Source organism: Martes martes, assembly GCF_963455335.1.
Source record: "Martes martes genome assembly, chromosome: 2".
NCBI lineage: Eukaryota > Metazoa > Chordata > Mammalia > Carnivora > Mustelidae > Martes > Martes martes.
Window position 1 is genome coordinate 63,446,725 of NC_137889.1, and position 18,643 is coordinate 63,465,367.

The 18,643-nt window shown below is 37.1% G+C and overlaps 1 protein-coding gene across 3 annotated transcripts in view; it reads right to left on the reverse strand.

Moving 5' to 3' along the window:
- SLC10A7 (solute carrier family 10 member 7) overlaps window positions 1-18,643 on the reverse strand; it is a 271,785-nt gene that overhangs the window by 228,943 nt on the left and 24,199 nt on the right. For 2 of the 3 annotated variants that reach the window (XM_080796639.1, XM_080796640.1), the window contains exon 4: window positions 17,856-17,931. In XM_080796639.1, coding sequence (XP_080652765.1) covers window positions 17,856-17,931 — 76 coding nt within the window. Of the gene's footprint in view, window positions 1-16,964; window positions 17,932-18,643 lie in introns of those variants that run through there. The other variant, XM_080796641.1, reaches the window with a different exon arrangement.

Sequence of the window (18,643 nt, forward strand, 5' to 3'; positions counted from 1 at the left end):
CCACCCCCATCCTTTGCCACTACTGGGGTGGGGGTGGGGGAATGTCGGAAAGGAGGTAAAAGAGGGAAAATCAGGATAACCAAACCAATTCCCTATTAGACCCTAACACCCAGACCAAATGAAGAATTATTTCTACAGAATCATACAAAAAGGAATTTAAAGAGATTAAATGATTTGACTCTGACTAGAGATTTTAGAGTTACAGTTAGAGCTCAAGTTCCTCTCAGTTGGCCATCTATCTCCTTGACTTCTGCAATATCCAAAGAAAGCTGCAGTGATTCATTTTGAGAAGGCTTAGGAAGCAGTTTTGTGCTACGATAAGAGCAGTGAATTGTGTAAGACTGATTACGGATCTGCACCCCTGAAACAAATAATACATTATATGTTAATTAAAAAAAAAAAAAAAAGAGTAGGTAGCTGCCTAGAAGGAAGGCCTGAGGGTACAAGACAGCAGCAGGCTTTAGGATGGGTCTTGTGGTCACAGCAAAGCAGTCACACATTAGTCACACATTCTTTTTTTTTTTTTAAGATTTTTTATTTTATTTTATTTATTTGACAGAGAGAAAAATCACAAGTAGGCAGAGAGGCAAGCGGGGGTCGGTGGAGGGAGCAGGCTCCCCGCTGAGCAGAGAGCCCAATGAGGGGCTCAATCCCAGGTCCCTGAGATCATGATCTGAGCCGAAGGCAGAGGCTTAACCCACTGAGCCACCCAGGCGCCCCTAGTCACACATTCTAAAGGAAGCTTCCTAACACCTTGGTGCTGAGGGCAGAAGGCCTCATGGAGTCCCAGGGACCCTGCAAACACCTGCTGTACACTGCGCCAGTGTGAAAGCTAATTCCCTGTTCACTGCTAGAGCAGATGGATCAATCCCAACAGCTTCTATAAGAAGAGACAGTGCTATGGAAGTACATGTCTTTGTCATTATAAGGCAGGTTCAGGATTTGAAAACCTGAGATGTTCCACTCTAGGCTGAAATAGAGTTATGCCCCGAGGAAGAGACCACACAATGACAAGATGCTGAGGACTGTGACAATAACAAAGGTGCCAGAGGACCACATAGAGACCTACTAACGAGTACAGCTTGGTTAAGACCAGTTAGTAGAGGAACTAAAATTCATCAGAAGAAAAGAGGGAGAGACAATGATGAAAGATAAACAGGAACAGGACAGGAATGAAAAAGGGAAATGTTGAAAAGATAAAGACACAGATTTTAAAAATACAAAAATAAAAATGAAGAATCTTTAAAAAAAAAAAATCCGTAGACTATCATAGTATTCTCTCTTCTCTCTTCCCAGCCTTTTGAGGCAAAAAAATAAATAAAAAATAAGTGAAGCACTTTAAGCAAGGAAGGAAAGAAAATACTAAATGTTTTTTCAGGGATCATGATAAAACTATAGTTTTTAAAGCAAGGTGGAAAATAAAACATTTAACTCCTAACCCCCAAAGTAGTAACATAACATTCAATAAGTCAATCCAGTACTTAACTCAATTAATTTATCAAATAGACTTCCTAAACAAAATTTTTAAAAGCCAATCATCTAATGGCAGTAACATATTAGCGAAATAACTATAATGTTTTGTAATTTGCAAAGCATGTTCACATGTGTTAATTTAACCATTTAACCAATTAACACTAAACAACATGTACCTATTGCCAGAAAATATTTTCTATAACCTAATCAATAGCATGGATTTAGGGAGGAAAGTGGGTATATATTAATAGAGTTTCTAACATTGAAGTTAATTTTTTTATCTTTCTTTAAATAACATTTAAAGAAAAATTAATTTTCTTTAAATAACATTTAAAGAAAAAAACACAAAACTACATGTGTCTTACAGTTTCAGATGCCAGCCAGAAAGGGGAGTATCTGTGGCTGTGTGCTAGGTGGGATTGGAGTTTGGGCCTATGGTACCAAAACAAATTTGAAAGCCCTCTTGTGTTTGAGGTATGGAAGGAAATCTCAGATATGGTTACACCTTCTCATCTGGCAGGGAATGGAAATTGCTGAGATGAATCTGAAGCCTCTCCCTGTGACTAGGGCAGTAGTGATCTTTTCTATTAACTCCATGACCACCGCAATGCATACGGCTTTAGCCCGACCTGTGCCACAGACCCACCCACACCATATTTACTGGGCCCCTGACACAGGCCAAATACTGCACTTGAACCTATACAGCTGTAAATAAGAAATAAGCATTCCTTTCTGTCAGATGGAAGAAGCTTCCGTGAGATACACAGGCCTTGGCTGAGCTACATGTGCCATGATGGGGTGAATACCGCAGGGCCCTGTCAGAGAGACGGAAAAGCTTCTCAAAGGGAGACTTGCAGTCAGGTAGAAAAATCAATGCCTACTCAACTTCGGAGGGATCATTTTTTATCCAACTACTGGTTTTTCGGTCTACTCATAGGTCAACCCTTATTTTCCTGACCTAGGTAGCTGGGGCACTGAGCCATCTATAGATGGAGAGCTTTCAGTGCATCTGTCCTAGCTCCAGTGTTAACTGCGGGACTGGCCAAAAAGGGAAGGATAGGAACAAAGGCACTGGAAGCAGAGTGCCTGGTTTACAATCACTCCCAGATCTGCTTCTGTGCTATAACACTGGACAAGTTTCTTATCTCTTTTTGTGTCCGTTTTTTCATCTATAAAATAGGGATAATAGTACCTTACTCAAAAGGTTGTTAAAAGGATTAAAGGAATTGATGCATGCAAAGCCCTGAGAACAAGGACTGACACATATCATGCCCTATAAAAGCCCTGGCTCTTACTATTTTAATGACAGGTGCTTACTATCATTGCAGTTGTCTCTTACTCTGTGGGTTAGCAGCTAGCTAAATCCACTTAGGGCACAGGGATTGCCCACAATAACAGTGTTTACCAGATTGTGCGTTCCTATAGTTCTGAATCATTCCACCATCCTGCTGTGCCCTTTTTTTATCCCTCCAGGTCAGAAATTAGGGAAGTGCAGAAAAATGCTAGCATTTCTTCACCTTCCTAAAGGACTTTGTAAAAATCTGCAGTTGGGCTCCTTCCAACCAGTGAAAGTCTCCTTTATTTAGCAAACAAGCTTCTAACTCTGTTAACTTCTTTCCTCTTTCTCAACTGATAGTTAACTTATAATGAATTGGGCCTTAAGTACTAAAACTTCATCAACCATAGGCCAACTGTTTGTTAAAGTAGGCTCCTTTTTAACCCTCAGGAGTATTTCAAACACAATTTGAAAATGAAAATTTTTTAAAGAGTACATAATTCCTCCCACAAAAATTCTTTTTGCTTATCTACAAAAAGATGATGATATCCCAACAGAATTCACATCTCTTTATAGACTATTTAAACATAGTAGATCCTTGTTTAATTTTAATGCCAGCTCTCATTTTTCATATGAAAATGTGACTATGTACCCCACCTTTTTAAAAAGATTTATTTACTTTTTTTTTTACTTATTTATTCATGAGAGACAGAAACAGAGAGAGGCAGAGGCAGAGAGAGAAGAAGGCTCCCCACTGAGCAGGGAGTCCAATGCAAGACTCAATTCCAGGACTCCAGGATCATGACCTGAGCCGAAGGCAGACGCTTAACCGACTGAGCCACCCAGTCACCCCTGCACCCCACCTTTTTAAAGGCAAGTGTGCAAACATATAGCAGAATAGCTGGTAAGTAAAACTACTCAGGAACAGGAAATATCACACCTTGGAAGAACAAAAAGAACAAATGCATGCCAACAAAGGCGGAGCACAAGTGTAATGAGTATTTACGGTGGCTTATTTTGATAGGGACTTAATGTAAACTCAAATGAGAATTAAGGTGTATTATTCCCTCTTGTCCCTGATAAGGAGAGCCACAAAAATTCAAAAGTGTTTTTCATAGGCTAACTCAATATGCATTTTAAAAATATGAGTATGTATAAATATATAAATATGCTTTACCTCATACAGTTAATTTCTCAGACTGTTTTCCAGAATTAAACTATCATTGTACTACTTGAGAACATGTACCATTTTCAAAACAGTGTGAACTTAATGTAATTGTAATTAGACTGGAACTTTGTAATAACACTGTCTTTGTAATAACACTAGAGTCAATGTCTGAGCATCATTAAATAAGCAACACTACAGAGCATCAATTGAAAACTTCCCACAATAAGTCTCTTAACTACAGCCACTCTGGAAAACAGCATGGAGGTTCCTCAAGATGTTAAGAATAGAGCTACACCATGACCCAGCAATTGCACTACCCAAAGATATAGACATAGTGAAAAGAAGGGGCGTGTACACCCCGATGTTCATAGCAGCAATGTTCACAATAGCCAAACTGTGGAAGGAGAAGAGACGCCCTTCTCAAATGGATAAGGAAGGTATGGTACATATATACAATGGAATATTATTCAGCCATCAGAAACAATGACTACCCACCATTTGCATTGACATGGATGGAACTGGAGGGGATTATATTAAGTGAAGTAAGTCAAACAGAGAAAGACAATTATCATTTGGTTTCACTCTTACACGGAACATAAACAATAGCATGGACAACCATAACGGAATGGGGTGAAATCCAAAGGGGGAGAAATCAGAGAGAGAGATGAACCATGAGAAACCGAGAAACAATCTGGGGGTTTCACTGGGGAGCAGGGTGGGAGTAGGGGGTAACAGGGTGATGGGTATTGAGGAGGGCCTATGCTGTGATAAGCAGTGGGTGTTATACTTAACTAATGAATCACCAAACACTGCATCATGGACTATTTATGTATTATACAGTGGCTAACTAAACTAAATAAATAAATATTAAAAAAATAAATAGGCAGTCCCCACCCCACCCCCCAAAAAGAACTTAGACTTTGACACAGAAATAATGGCCAATAAATATTACACGTATTGTTAAATAAGTAAATATACAAATAAATAAAATATATTTGCATGAATGAGAAAATATGTCTAACCTAGACAGAATATTGTTCCAGTCTATCCCACTTTATTCTAGCACAGTAAGTATATAAAAATATCCTTGAAGGAGAGATTGAGAAAACAAACTTATGGAAATTTCTGTCAGGTAAGTGACTTCATCGTTGTTCTGAACAACTCTGTTGGGATCATGACTAGGATGAAACTGGCCCCAAATCCTCCTTTGTCATTGTTATTATGGATACATAATACTTGTCCTTTTAATACTTTTAAATACTTTAATCATTTTAATACTTGTACAGTATTAAAAGGATCAGAGAAAAGCAGTTCCTGAAAAGAAATTTCCAAAATCTATTAGACAGTCAAAAACAAGCAAAAACATCTAATAAATGGTACATGTCATGATGGAGGCACAAAAGAAGTACAATGGAAGGCAGGAAAGATTAGTTCTGACTGAGCATCTGTAAAGCCTTCTAGAAAAGAAGTGGTATTTGACTTAGACCTTGACGGATAAGCAGGACTTCATATGGCAGACATGGAGGGTGAAGAGATCTGTACTGCAGGAGCAGACTGCTTGAATAAGCTGACCACAAACAGCAGGAGAATTGATCAGGAACACGAAGTTCCCAAAGTGGTCTGAGGGCCAACACCAAAAGAGACATCTACAAATGACAGATGGCCAGGAACCCCCCTGCGAATAGATCAAAGGCCAATAAGTTTGTCTAGAGGATCAGAAGAGCTGACTCAAGAGGAAATATGGATGGTAGGTTTCCACTATGGTTTAGGAAAACATTTTTCAAACTGTAGTTCACAAAATCAATTTAGTGCATACTGCTTGGCATTTTCTTTCTAAAATGGAAGAGAAGAGGAAAAGGAAGGGAAGGAATGGAGAAAGATGGAGGGGAGGGGGGAAGGAAGAGAAGGAGAGAGAGTGAATTACACAATAGAGTTACTATACTTTGGGAACTTTTCAATTTCTATCTGTGGGCTGTGAAAAAAAATGAAAATCACTCATTTAGAGGGCTCTGCAAATCCAGTATCTCTTCATTTGATTAGAATGCAGCTCAGTCCCACTCAATATATTCAGACCATTAGTTTGGATCCAAGTGTTCTTGGTCATGAATAACCTGCTTGAAAAATCTTATTGCACTAAGCAGGATGTTCTCATTAGGTACCTGGGAGACACAATCTGATGTCTTCATAATGTAAGTTTAAAGGGATCATTTTCAAAGTTCGTAGCAATGCAGTAAAAATTAAGCTTGATTCCTTTAGTCTGATAGATGCTGAATACCTCCAAATGAAAGATACATGTATATAATATAATTCTTTTTTATGAAGCATATAATCTCATAGGGGTAGCTAAGTTGAGAAAACATAAAGATCTACAATTAATGCAATAAAGTTTATCATATTTCACCAAGAAGCAAACAGCTTCCCATATCCCCCCGTATCCTCTTAGCATAAACACAGACAGCAAACTGATGGCTGCCAGAGGGAGGGTGATAGGATGGGCAAAATGGGTGAAGGGGAATGGGAGGTATAGGCTTGGATTCCAGTCATGGAATGAATAAGCAACCGGGATGAAAGGCACGGAACAGGAATACAAGCAATGGTCTCATAATAGTGTTGTGTGATGACAGATGGTAGCTACACTTGTGGTGAGCATAAGCATAACATATAGATTTGTCAAATCACTATACTGTATACCTCAAACTAACTGTGTGTCAACTGTACTTCAATTTAAAAATAGGTGAGTAAATCAAATATACAGGTCCTTTTTATTCCCCCAAAGTATTTTCATCTAAAACAACCCTGTGGGGGTGCCTGGCTGGCTCAGTCAGTCAGTCGAGTGTGTGACTCTTGACCTCAGGGTTGTAGGTTCCAGCCCCATGTTGGGTACAGAGATTACTTAAAAATAAAATCCTTAAAAAATAAATAAATAAAAATTTTAAAAGAAAATAAACCAACCCTGCTCCTGAAACTAATATTATACTGCATGCTAACTAACTGGAATTTAAATTAAAACTTGGAAAAAGATAAATAAATAAATAAAACAGCCATATCTACGCACAATTAAAAAGCTAAAAAAGAAAATACCCAAGATCACAGAGCTAGTTAGGGAAGAAAGTAAGTCTTCTCGCATCCAATTTATTCATATTTCTGTAATTCTTTGGTTCAACAAATTACTGAGAGTAAGTCTCCTATAGTAACAACTTTATAAAGATATACAAATACATGAGGAAATAGTATACAGTCAATGCACAGTTAAGCCACAGAACCTAAAAAAGGTACATGCCCAGAATTTGAAAATAAAGGTAAAAATAATCAAATTCTCTATAATCAAATACAGAAATATTATATTAATCAAATTAGGTTAGCGAAGAAAAACACTGTAAGTGTGTTGTTTAAACTAGTGTCTCCTCAAGATCACTAAGGAACCCAGAGTACCTTCCTAAAAAGGAAGTTTGACATATAAAATGTAATTAATTAAAATAAGCCAAATTACTGGAAATGTTTTACGTGGGTCCTAATATATGCAGACATTCTGATATTAAAAAAGAATTAGATAACAAATTTTCAGTGTTTATATAGGAATGTTCAAGGGAGACATGGTAACCTGATTGTTCTTGTGGTTGGTTGGTTTGTTGGCTGGAATGGAACCAAGTGGTCTTCCAGGCTTTACAGTTTAGAGGAAACATCCTACAAATCTGTTCAATGCCCTTTATCTGATTCTAAATTCCCAAAGCAACTTTTCTACTACTAATATGTTTCCCCATGACCTTTCATTCCCAGAAGGTATCTTGAATATCTGACTAATATTCCAGGTTATGGTAAGAAATATTTATACAAAAATATTGAAGACCTATACTATAAACTAATATAAACAAGTAAACTGGGATTATCCAGCTTATTAAATTTATTTAAACACTAGCTATCTTATATTGCAACTTACTATTTATGCTTTCTATCACTTGCTAAACTGACAATTCTATGAAGGTACTATATATAGCAAGCTATAGCAAGCATTCAACACATAGTTTTGAATGAATGAAGTGAGTGAATGAGTAAACTCAGAAGATCAAATTCCTAAGAAAGCACTGATAACAAGGTGATTTCATCAATGACAAATCTCTACAAAGATGATGCTGAAGCTTGCTTGATATGTTCCTGAGCATTTATAGGTACTTCTGCATTCAATTTCCTAAGATCCTTGAAAGCAATCCAATGAACTAGGGATGCAAATACTACTGTTAGTCAGGTGAGGAAATCAAGGCTCAGAGAGGTCCAGGGCTTACCTGGTAACCAATCAGACCACTCGGTGAGTAATGGTAAAACCAGGAATCAAACACCCACTTTGATTGCTCAGCAAATATGTCCTTTGCTAAAGGTCAGATGGCCTAGCAGCACAGGTGGTGATGTTAGCCACAGCGTGTTAGTTAGGCTGACGTTTTTTAAATACTTCTCACCCACAATCAGGACCGGTCCTTATGGCTGAGGCAGAGATAGACGGAAAGGTGGGGATCAAAAGACTTCAGCTACAGAGAGAAGGGCCCAGAAACGGGAATCTGGCTAATGCTAAACAAGGTGTCTGAAGACCAGGTCCCTGGAAGACATTCCCATTGGGATGGAAAAGAAGGCAGACAGGAAAAAAAGGAATGAAGAGAGACAGGAGGAAGAGAATTAGTAGAGAAGAATGTCAGGGAAGCAAAAAGATACAAGAGGCAATTGGGCGTGGTGTCAAAGTCTACATTTAAGTCAAGGAGGATGAAAACTGAGAATGAGCCACTAAATTCGGTGAACACAGACCACTGCCAACTCATGAAGGGGGTCCTTTTGGTTAGGGTGGTATGAATGGAAGACAACTGGAGAGGGATTAAGGGGTTAAATGAGAGTATTCTAAGTTACACACAGAATTCTTGAGAAATCTAGGTATGTTTCAAACAAGTTTTACTGCAGCTTAAAACAAATACAGGCAACTCTTTGTAGGGCTTCTGAAGAATGCTAAGCTCATCCAGAAGATGAGAATCATGTTAAAAGGTAGATACAGAAGAAGGGTAGAGACATGCAATTTCTCTGCTGCTATTGTAGCCACTGCTATTCTGTTCTTCCAGCTGACAGAGAGGAAGACAAGGCACCATTTCCCAGAGAGCCCAGGAGGATGCAGGGAAATATATGCCCATATGCTTCTAGCAAGAGGGCTCAACATAGACAGCCTTTTTCAGATACGAGATTTCTCCAGGAGGCCATTAAACTTCCACTATAAGCAAAAGCAGTAATGGGCCCCATTTAACAGAAGAGAAAGGCAAGGCACAGAAAAGCCAAGTGATTTCGGAAGCTTAAGACAGTGACTGACAGGTCAGATTTCCTTCTCACTTCAAGTCTGCTCTCTGCTGATCAGATCTACTCAAAATGCCTTTATAAATGTTTCAATGAATCTTATCTTCATGCATTGGATTAGCAAGATCAACTCCCCACTGATAATGCAAAATAACCCTGAAATGTTTCATGCCTGACTGATAAGCCAGAAACTGAACTTTCTGTCTCCATTTGGACTGTGATGATCTTGATCTTTCACCTCTAGCAAAAATCTTCTCATAGCTATAATTTTAAAGTTAGTAATGAGTGCTTCATTTGCTTTCCAAGCAGATAGAAAACCTTTTTTAAATACACTCAGACTGTCATGACCTTCATCTATGACTTAAAGAGTTCACCTCATGTAAGAATTTTCTTTGCTCAAGAGACATTCTTAAATTTTCTTTGAAGAGATTTGGGCAATAGTCCCATTGATGAAATTAAACACACACACACACACACACACACACACACATACACACACTTCTTAACTTAATTACCTTTCTGCTATACCTGAAAGCAGAACTTTTCTTTGGAATGTATTTGGAATTCTACCTGACTAGCAAAGGGTTCTAAAATCCTTCAACCTGCTAATTAAAATATAACAAAAATGCCAACTAAATATGTTTACATTGAAAGGAGCACGCCATCTGAACCCGAGACTTGGCAAGGGAACAGCCTATTGCCTACAAGAAGCAAACATGGTCCAGATTCCTTTTTTTTTTTTTTAAGATTTTATTTATTTATTTGACAGAGGGAGAGAGAGAGCACAAGCAAGGGGAGTGGCAGGCAGAGGGGGAGAAGCAGGCTCCCTGCAGATCAGGGAATGCCCAATATGGGGCTAGATCCCAGGACCCCAGGATCATGACCTAAACCAAAGTCAGTCGCTTAATCAAGTGAGTGCCCCACAGTTCAGATTCCTAAGCTGAAGTTCTAGCTGTCCTACATGGAGGAGCGGGGCTCAACTCACTTGGGATGCATTTTAGGGTTTTTTCCACACTAAAAAAGGAAAACAATAATTTGATTAAAATGGGCCAATAAGAAGGCACAATAAAACAGAGGTTTTGAATAGTGTAATATCACACTCAATGTAGGCTTTTGAAGGCAGGTCTCATTCTTCTTTTGATTCCCTGTGGTAGAAGACAGTGTCTACATAAGGTGGGAGCTTAATTTCTGGTTGAGTATTATATTCTATTTCTAAAGCTAGATGGTGAATGAACACAAGAGTGTTTATTATGCTTTAAGCTGTATACATGTTTTACATACCTTTTGTAGACATAATTCATAATTTTTAAAAGGAGAATCCTGAGGATGATCTACCACACATTCTAATTCAATAGATCTAAGGTCCCCCCCACTCTCGACACTGATCACCCTACCATAATGCTGGTATGGGTGACCTATGGCATTCACCTTGAGAAACAAAAAATAAACAAACCAACATAAATTACATGCATGTAATCAGGACAATGCTTTTAGTGGTGGAGGTGCCTTATTTTCATAGTTCAAACTACCAGGCTTGGGCTTAAAAACAGATGAAATAGAGTTTAGCATAAAACACTCTGAGACCTGACTGGAAACTCCTTCCTACCCTGCCCTGACTTTTATTTATTATGATTCTTAATGGTTTTTTTTTTATTTTTTCTTTCAGATATTTGAAGGCGGAAATCATTAATTATATTTTTCTCCTACATGGTTTAAGGTTCAGACTTACAAAATTTTACAAAGTTATATAGCTTTGTAACTTTACTCAGGAACCAAGACCTAGGTATTTACTTCATATTTTTAGGCATTGGCTATTAGCTGCATCCTTCCCCTTCTCAACTTGCGAAAGAAGAAACACTGAAGCGAAGGGAGATAGTGTCAATTTTTCCCAAACCCTGCCTTTCTAGCTTTTTTCATGAAACAGCAGTGTAAGTGATAGAGAAATGAAATACCTCTGTAACAACAGCATGGAAACTACATAAGTCTCTCGAAACTTGGAAAAATAAGGTACCGATTTCTTAAAGGAAAACTTCTTTCATAATCCCTGTGGTATTTACTACAAGGCAGAAATTCCTCGAATTTGAAAATACAATGGTTCCTTTAACAAGTCCCATAAGGTTTTTAACATTTGTGAAGCTTTTGGTGGTGGGGGGAGGGGGGGTAATCGCATCTTTTACTACAGAACTTTACATCTGGAACATAAATTTAAACCAAACGAACGTATACAGAGTTAAACAAAGCTTTAAGTGTTTATCTCATGTCTCCCATGTTAGAATAAAATAGAAAACATGTTGACCTATCACTTCTCTATATTTGGCAATGGATTAGGGTTTACCAAGTCTTATTACTTTTTCTATTATTTAAAAAAGAAACGAAAATCACATGTGCGCGCACACACACATGCGTGCCCACATGCACACACACATACAAACACGCACACTACCACATAACCACCAGTCGGACCATGTCAACAGCACACCCTATAATCTTCCAGTTTTGAAAAGTTGCATTTAAAACGCTGGAATGAATAAATAATGATCACAAAAAAAGAACCAAGCTGTGTTTCTAATATTTAAATGAAAGTAGTTTAAAATTTAAAAGCCACAAAATAAGACTGTCAGTCAGCTATGCCCTTAAATAGTCTCATTTTAATACCTAAAGGATATGCTAGCATTCTAGCATATATGCACTGCTATGCACATACACTTACTTCCTTTAGTGCTAAAAATAATTATAAACTCTAGTTGGCTCAATGCCACAAAAGCAATCTAACTTATAAAAACAAATTTTTTTTTTTTTTTTTACTTTAACAAGTAATAAGGCTATTTCTTGCCGAGGTGCAAGCTGTGAGCTTAAGGAATGCAGTAACTTTGAATTCATGACAAAACCTTTCGGTAACCAACAGTTTTATGGAAAAAGCATTTCAAATAAAAGGTGTGTAAGTAACAGAAAAAACCTTCTTCTATGTTATAGAACAACTTAGCAAAGTAAAAAAAATCATTTCAAATAACACTCTTACATCTGCATACATTCCCCAAATCATTAATATAAATATGCTACATAATCTCACATTTCCTTTAATACAGGAGAACATACCCTAAACATGCGTATTTATACTAAATATGTATATAGAAATATTTGAGAGCATAAGCTAAACGGAACAAGTTTAATGACACAAAATCTAGAAGGACAAGAGTTTTCTTACATGTCACAACCACTGTGGAGAACAGTCAGTTTCAAAGGACAGTGTGACACGTAAGGGTGCCCAGCCATTTTCCTAGCATGTTGAAATCCATGAGGGTGTAAGTCAGCTACGTGCAAGGCAGAGCAGAGAATCACAGAGAAGTAGAATCAAAACCTTTTCCTAATGGTACTTGTCAGTGGACTCTGCTTGTGGACCTTTTTTCATTTACATGCACCTATTTACAAAGCAGCCTTCGATTAGATTATTTCCAATACATTGCACAAAAGATTAATCTCCCTTTACATTTACTTTAGCAAAAGCTTATGTTCAGTTACCTTATAACATTACTTCAAAAAAACATTCAACTTAAAATAATCTAACATCCTTACTTGCAGATCACTCTCTTCTACAATCTGAGGTAAATATTTAAAAAGTCTATTCAGGGGCGGCTGGGTGGCTCAGTGGGTTAGAGCCTCTGCCTTCAGCTCGGGTCATGGTCCCAGGGTCCTGGGATCGAGCCCCACATCGGACTCTCTGCTCAGCGGGGAGCCTGCTTCCCCCCCTCTCTCTGCCTGCCTCTCTGCCTGCCTGTGATCTCTGTCTGTCAAATAAATAAACAAAATCTTAAAAAAAAAAAATTAAAAAGTCTATTCATTTCATATCAGAAGATATGACCCAACTGGACTTTGCAAGCTCAATTTTCAATATCTATGAAAAATTGTAACTTAATCCCCAAGACTACAAAAATGCTAGATAATGATAAAGTTGCACAATATAATCATTTAACAAACTAGACCAACGATATCAGAAAACAAATGAAATACTCATAAATTCAACATTATTAACATGTAACATTAATGTAAATTATTTAAATATCTACTGGGGAATAAACATGTAAATATAATTTCCAATGCTATATGTTAATGTCAAGAAAATGAGTGAACTTTGAACTTCTGCCAAAAGTCATCTGAGAACAAAAAAGGTTGTTTAGTTGTAAAGCTCTTAAGGGAATCACATCAGAGAGAAAGAGATAAATGACACCTTCAAGTCAATTACCACTGGTCTCAGATATACCAAAACAGACCCTTCTCTCAAATTCTTTCAAGGGGGAAGAAAGATAATCACGGCAAGGACTAGTCTAAGACTCCTGTTAACTCCTCTAGCTCACTAATTATGTGGCAACTAAAAAGAACTACCCAGCATAATGAAACACCGGTTAAATTCAACTCTCTGCCAATTCCATTCCTACACCAAGAAACTGAAGAGAAAACACACAACCATGATGCCTGGCTTCATTTGCAATGCATGACTACAGGTCTCAGCTGGATCCTTAGTGCTTCCAGCAATGCTCCCATACTCTCCAGTTAATTCGCTCTCCTAGATGGCAATCACACATTTTATCCTCTCATCTCAAACATTAATACCACCTACTCCATCATCCTTCTCAGCTGCTGAGAAGAAAGTGAAAATCAGAAGACTACAAAGAAAATGAGAAGAGAGCTAAGAAATAAAAAGTCATTAGAAACTCTGAAGGGCACCCTTTGGGGTGCCCATCTTCATGGATCTCTATCCACACATTCTATTTTCTCTCTTTATCATCAATAAATGATCCAAGCTCCTACTGAAGCTCATGCAACCCAAAACCCTTCTCTTCCACTTGACCAAATAAATTACTTCAGCACTCTCTTAACTAAACAACTTCCTCTCAACTATATACTCCCCATCATGATAGAAACATATTATCATTTCTGGGGCACCTGGATGGCGCAAGTCAGTTAAGCTTCCTACTCTTGGTTTCAGATAGAGTTGTGATCTCAGAGTCATGAGACTGAGTTTCACTCAGCACTCAGTGGGGAGTCTGCTTGAGATTCTCTCTCCCTCTCCCTCTGCCTCTCCTGCTCATGCTCTCTCTCTCTAAAATAAATAAATCTTAAAAAAACAAAACCAAAATACATTGTCACTTCTGCAATTTAAAAAATCTTGACCTCATACCCCTCTTGAAATATAGCCTCATTTCTCTCTTGCCTTTTGTAACAAAGGACCTCAAAACAGTTGTGTATAATTTCTGTCTCTAACTCCTCTCCTCTTATTCTTCCTTGAGCCCACCCAAACAAGCTTTTGCCCCTACACTCCACAAAACCACTCTGGTCGAAGTTACCAATGACTTCCACATTAACTCAATGTTCACTTCTCAGAATTCATCTTACACAAGTTATATCAGCAGAATTTGACATGGCTGATCAGACCCTTCTCCTTCCAACACTTTTCTTAACCTGGTTCCAGGATACCACACTCTTGTTTTTCCTTCTGTCTAATCTTCTCTGGTGCCTTTGCTGGTTACTACTCATTCTGACCTCTTAATGTTGAAGGGTCCCAGAGCTCAGTCCTTGAACATCATCTCTTTTCTAACTATGCTCACTCTGCAAGTAATCTCATCCAATTTTTGCTTTAAATACCCTTTGATTTAAAAAAAAAAAAAAAAAAAAAAGATCAATGAAACCAAGAATTGGTTCTTTGAAAAGAGTAACTAAATTGATAAACTTCTAGCAAGACTCATTAAAAAAAAGAGGATTCAAATAAACAAAATTACTAATGGAAGAAGAGAAATAACAACCAACACCACAGAAATACAAATATTTGTAACAGAATATATTAAGAAAACCTATATGTCAACAAATTGGACAACTTAGAAGAAATGAATAAATTCTTAGAAACATATAACCTACCAATACGGAATCATAAAGAAACAGAAAATTTGAACAGACCAATTACCAGCAATGAAATTGAATCAGTAATCAAAAAACTCAAAAAACAAACTCTAGGACCAGACAACTTCACAGACAAATTCTACCAAACATTTAAAGAAGAGTTAGTATCCATTCCTCTCAAACTATTCCAAAAAATACAAGAGGAAGGAAAACTTTCAAATTCATTTTATGAAGCCAGCATTACCCTATACCCAAACCACATAAAGACACTATAAAAAAAGGAGAAATACAAGCCAATATCCCTCATGAATACAGATGCAAAAATCCTCAATAAAATATTGGCAAACTGAATCCAACAATATATTTTTTTTAAAAATCATACACCATGATCAAGTGGGATTTATTCCCGTGACAGAAGGGTGGTTCAATATTCACAGAAAAAGCATTTTACGAGAAAAATGCAAAAAAAAAGCATTTTACAAAGTACAACATCCATTCATGATAAAAAACCCTCTGCAATCTCATTCTTCACCTACTCAGTCAAAAGGCCTAGAGTCATTCATGACCTCTCTCTTTCTCTCGTATCCCACATTCAATTCATCAGCATATCCTCTGCCTTCAAAATATGTCCAGAATCCAACCACATTTACTGCCTTCATTAGAACCATCCTACTCTTCAAAAGATACAAGTAAGAAAATAAAGACAAGCTACAGACTGGTAAAAAATATTTATAAAGCATATTATCTATGAAGGACTTGTATCCAGAATATATAAAACTCAAAAAGCTGATCAATAAGAAAACAAACCACTTAGTTAAAAAAAAAAAAAGCCAAAGGATTTGATATTTTACCAAAGAAGACATGTATAGAAGATATGAAAAGATAATAATGCTCACCATTATTAGTAGCTGGGAAACATAAATTAAAACCACAATGAGATACTTCTAGATACATATTAGAATGGCTAAGTTAAAAATACTGACAATATATGGAGCACTGTTTGAAACATAAAATGGTACAACCACATGGGAAAGTGGCATGGCAATTTCTTAAAAAGTTAAATATACACCTGTGGTCAAAGAAGAGTGTTTATTGACAGAAATGGTCTACTTCAGAAGCTACTGAGATATGACTTAGAACATTGTATTGGTGATTCTTCCCCTAAACCATACACCTCCAGATGATGCATTCCACTCCTAAGTATTCTCAGGAGAAATGAAAATACACATTCACTTAAAAGTTTCACAGACAAATGTTCACATCCCCAAAGTGGAAAATGCCCAATGTCCATCAAAGGGTGAAAAGATAAACAAATTATGGTATACCCATAAAAAAAAATACTCAGTAATAAAAAGGACTGAAACATAGATGAATCTCAAAATAATCATGGTGAATAAAAGAAGCCAGAAAAGAACACACACACACACACACACACATACTGTTAATTCCAGTATATAAAACTAGAACATACAAAGTAATCTACAATGACAGAAAGCAGATCAGTGGTTGCCTGAGGAAGAGGGACACTCAGAAAGGCAGGAAGGAGGGATTACCAAGGAACACGAGAGAGTCTTGAAGGTGATGAATATGTTCATTATCTTGACTGTGGTCACTGTATCATAGGTATACATATGTCAAAACATTAAATCGTTTATATGGTTTATTGTATGTCCACAATAATTCAATAAACCTATTTCTAAAAAGAATGTAGCAGGTACTTGATAAATATTTTCAGAATAAATAAAGTGGATGAAAGTAAAAACAAATGCTAAGAAAGCAAAATCCTAGAATGAATAGAAGTAGAAACATCTTTTTCTTTTTTTTTTTGGAAGTAGGAACCCCTTATATCCTCCCTTCTTGAATAGTATTCTTTTCTGAATGAGAAACTGTAAGTGGAATAAGATATCACGAAGCAGAGTCCCTCAGTATGAAGTTGTCGTGCCTTTCAGCCAGTCCTGAAATGGACAACTGTTGTCCCAATATGCAAGCACTCTGCCACAGTCCTCCAGCTGCTGAATATCTCAGAAACCTTGCCTCAGGGCGCCTGGGTGGTGCAGTCAGTTGAGCCACGAACTCTTGGTTTTGTTCAGGTCATGATTTCAGGGTCATGAGACGGAGCCCCACGGTCGGGCTCCTGGCTCAGCACGGAGGAGTCTGCTTGAATTCTCTCTCCATCTGACTGCCCCCACCCTGGCCTCCCATGCACTCTCTCTCCCTAACATAAATAGATAAATAAATCTTTTAAGAAAAAGAAAAAGAAAGAAAGAAACCTTGCCTCATTTCTCCTTCTTATATAATCTTTACTTGTCATTAAATGTATTTTGACCCTTTCTCCACAAATTTAGTTCACTGTAATTTTTTTGATAGCTAAGGAATGGCCATAGAGGTATTCTCAGCTCATCAGCCTTGGATGAAAAGAACCTTTCCTTGGATTCCTTGTCTTCTGTCTCCCAATTTCCTACTGAGGTAGAAATATCACCATCTCTATTTCATTTACCTCTCTTCCTCCTTCTCTTTGAAATACTAACTTCCACTCTTCAGCATTAATTTAAGCATCATCCGAATTAATGAATATACCTACACTTCTTTCATTAGCTGCTATGGTTATGCATTTTCTGCGACATGACTTCATCATAAGTTAAATAGAATTTAAAAATAAAATAAAATATAAAATAAAAGTAAAGCATCTACTTATGTTTAAATAAAGTTAGCCCTATAACTCACCTCATTTCCACCAACTGCCTTGGTTAAAATCACTGCAGAAGACACAGGGGGAGGCATGCAACCTACTGTCTGCAAACTGGAAAATAAAAGAAAATGCAATTATAAGGTTTTTTTCTATCATAAAAAGCAATTCTCAAACTTTCAGCTCATAAAAAAAAAGTTCATGTTGCTGTAACATCATTGAAGAACAAGCATGACATGATCATATACTTCTTGGATTTAAATTGTGGTAAATTCTAGTACCTATTCTAAATTTGTTTTTATTAAATTTTGTGTATACTCCCCAGATCATGATTCTCTTAGTTTAGGACAGAAAACACATTGCATAACAAGCAAATGAAACTATGAGTAGTAAATCTAAATACTAAAGTTACAAAACATTACTTATCACCCAAAGCATGGATATACTTTCCACGTAGACTGAATAATACATTCTAGACATAGCGAGTAGCTGGCCTGAGTAGAAGTAGAAAGATCATATAGGGAACAGAGGACACAGAGTGCCTGACTTTAACAAATGTTAAGTGCAGGATTACAGATTAAGTGTAATCTGCACACTCTGCACACAGAGTGCCTGACTTTAACAAATGTTAAGTGCAGGATTACCTCTACTTGCTTGTGTAAGAATGTATTGTTTAAAATTTATGCAATGAATTTGAAAAAAGAAAAAATAAAAGCTTTAATTCATTTTGACTGAAAACATGAGAAAACACCTTTAAAAGAATTTCCAGTCCAATCTAAGTCTTGTTTTAAAGTCTGTCTTCCCAAGTGATGCTTAAATTGTCTGT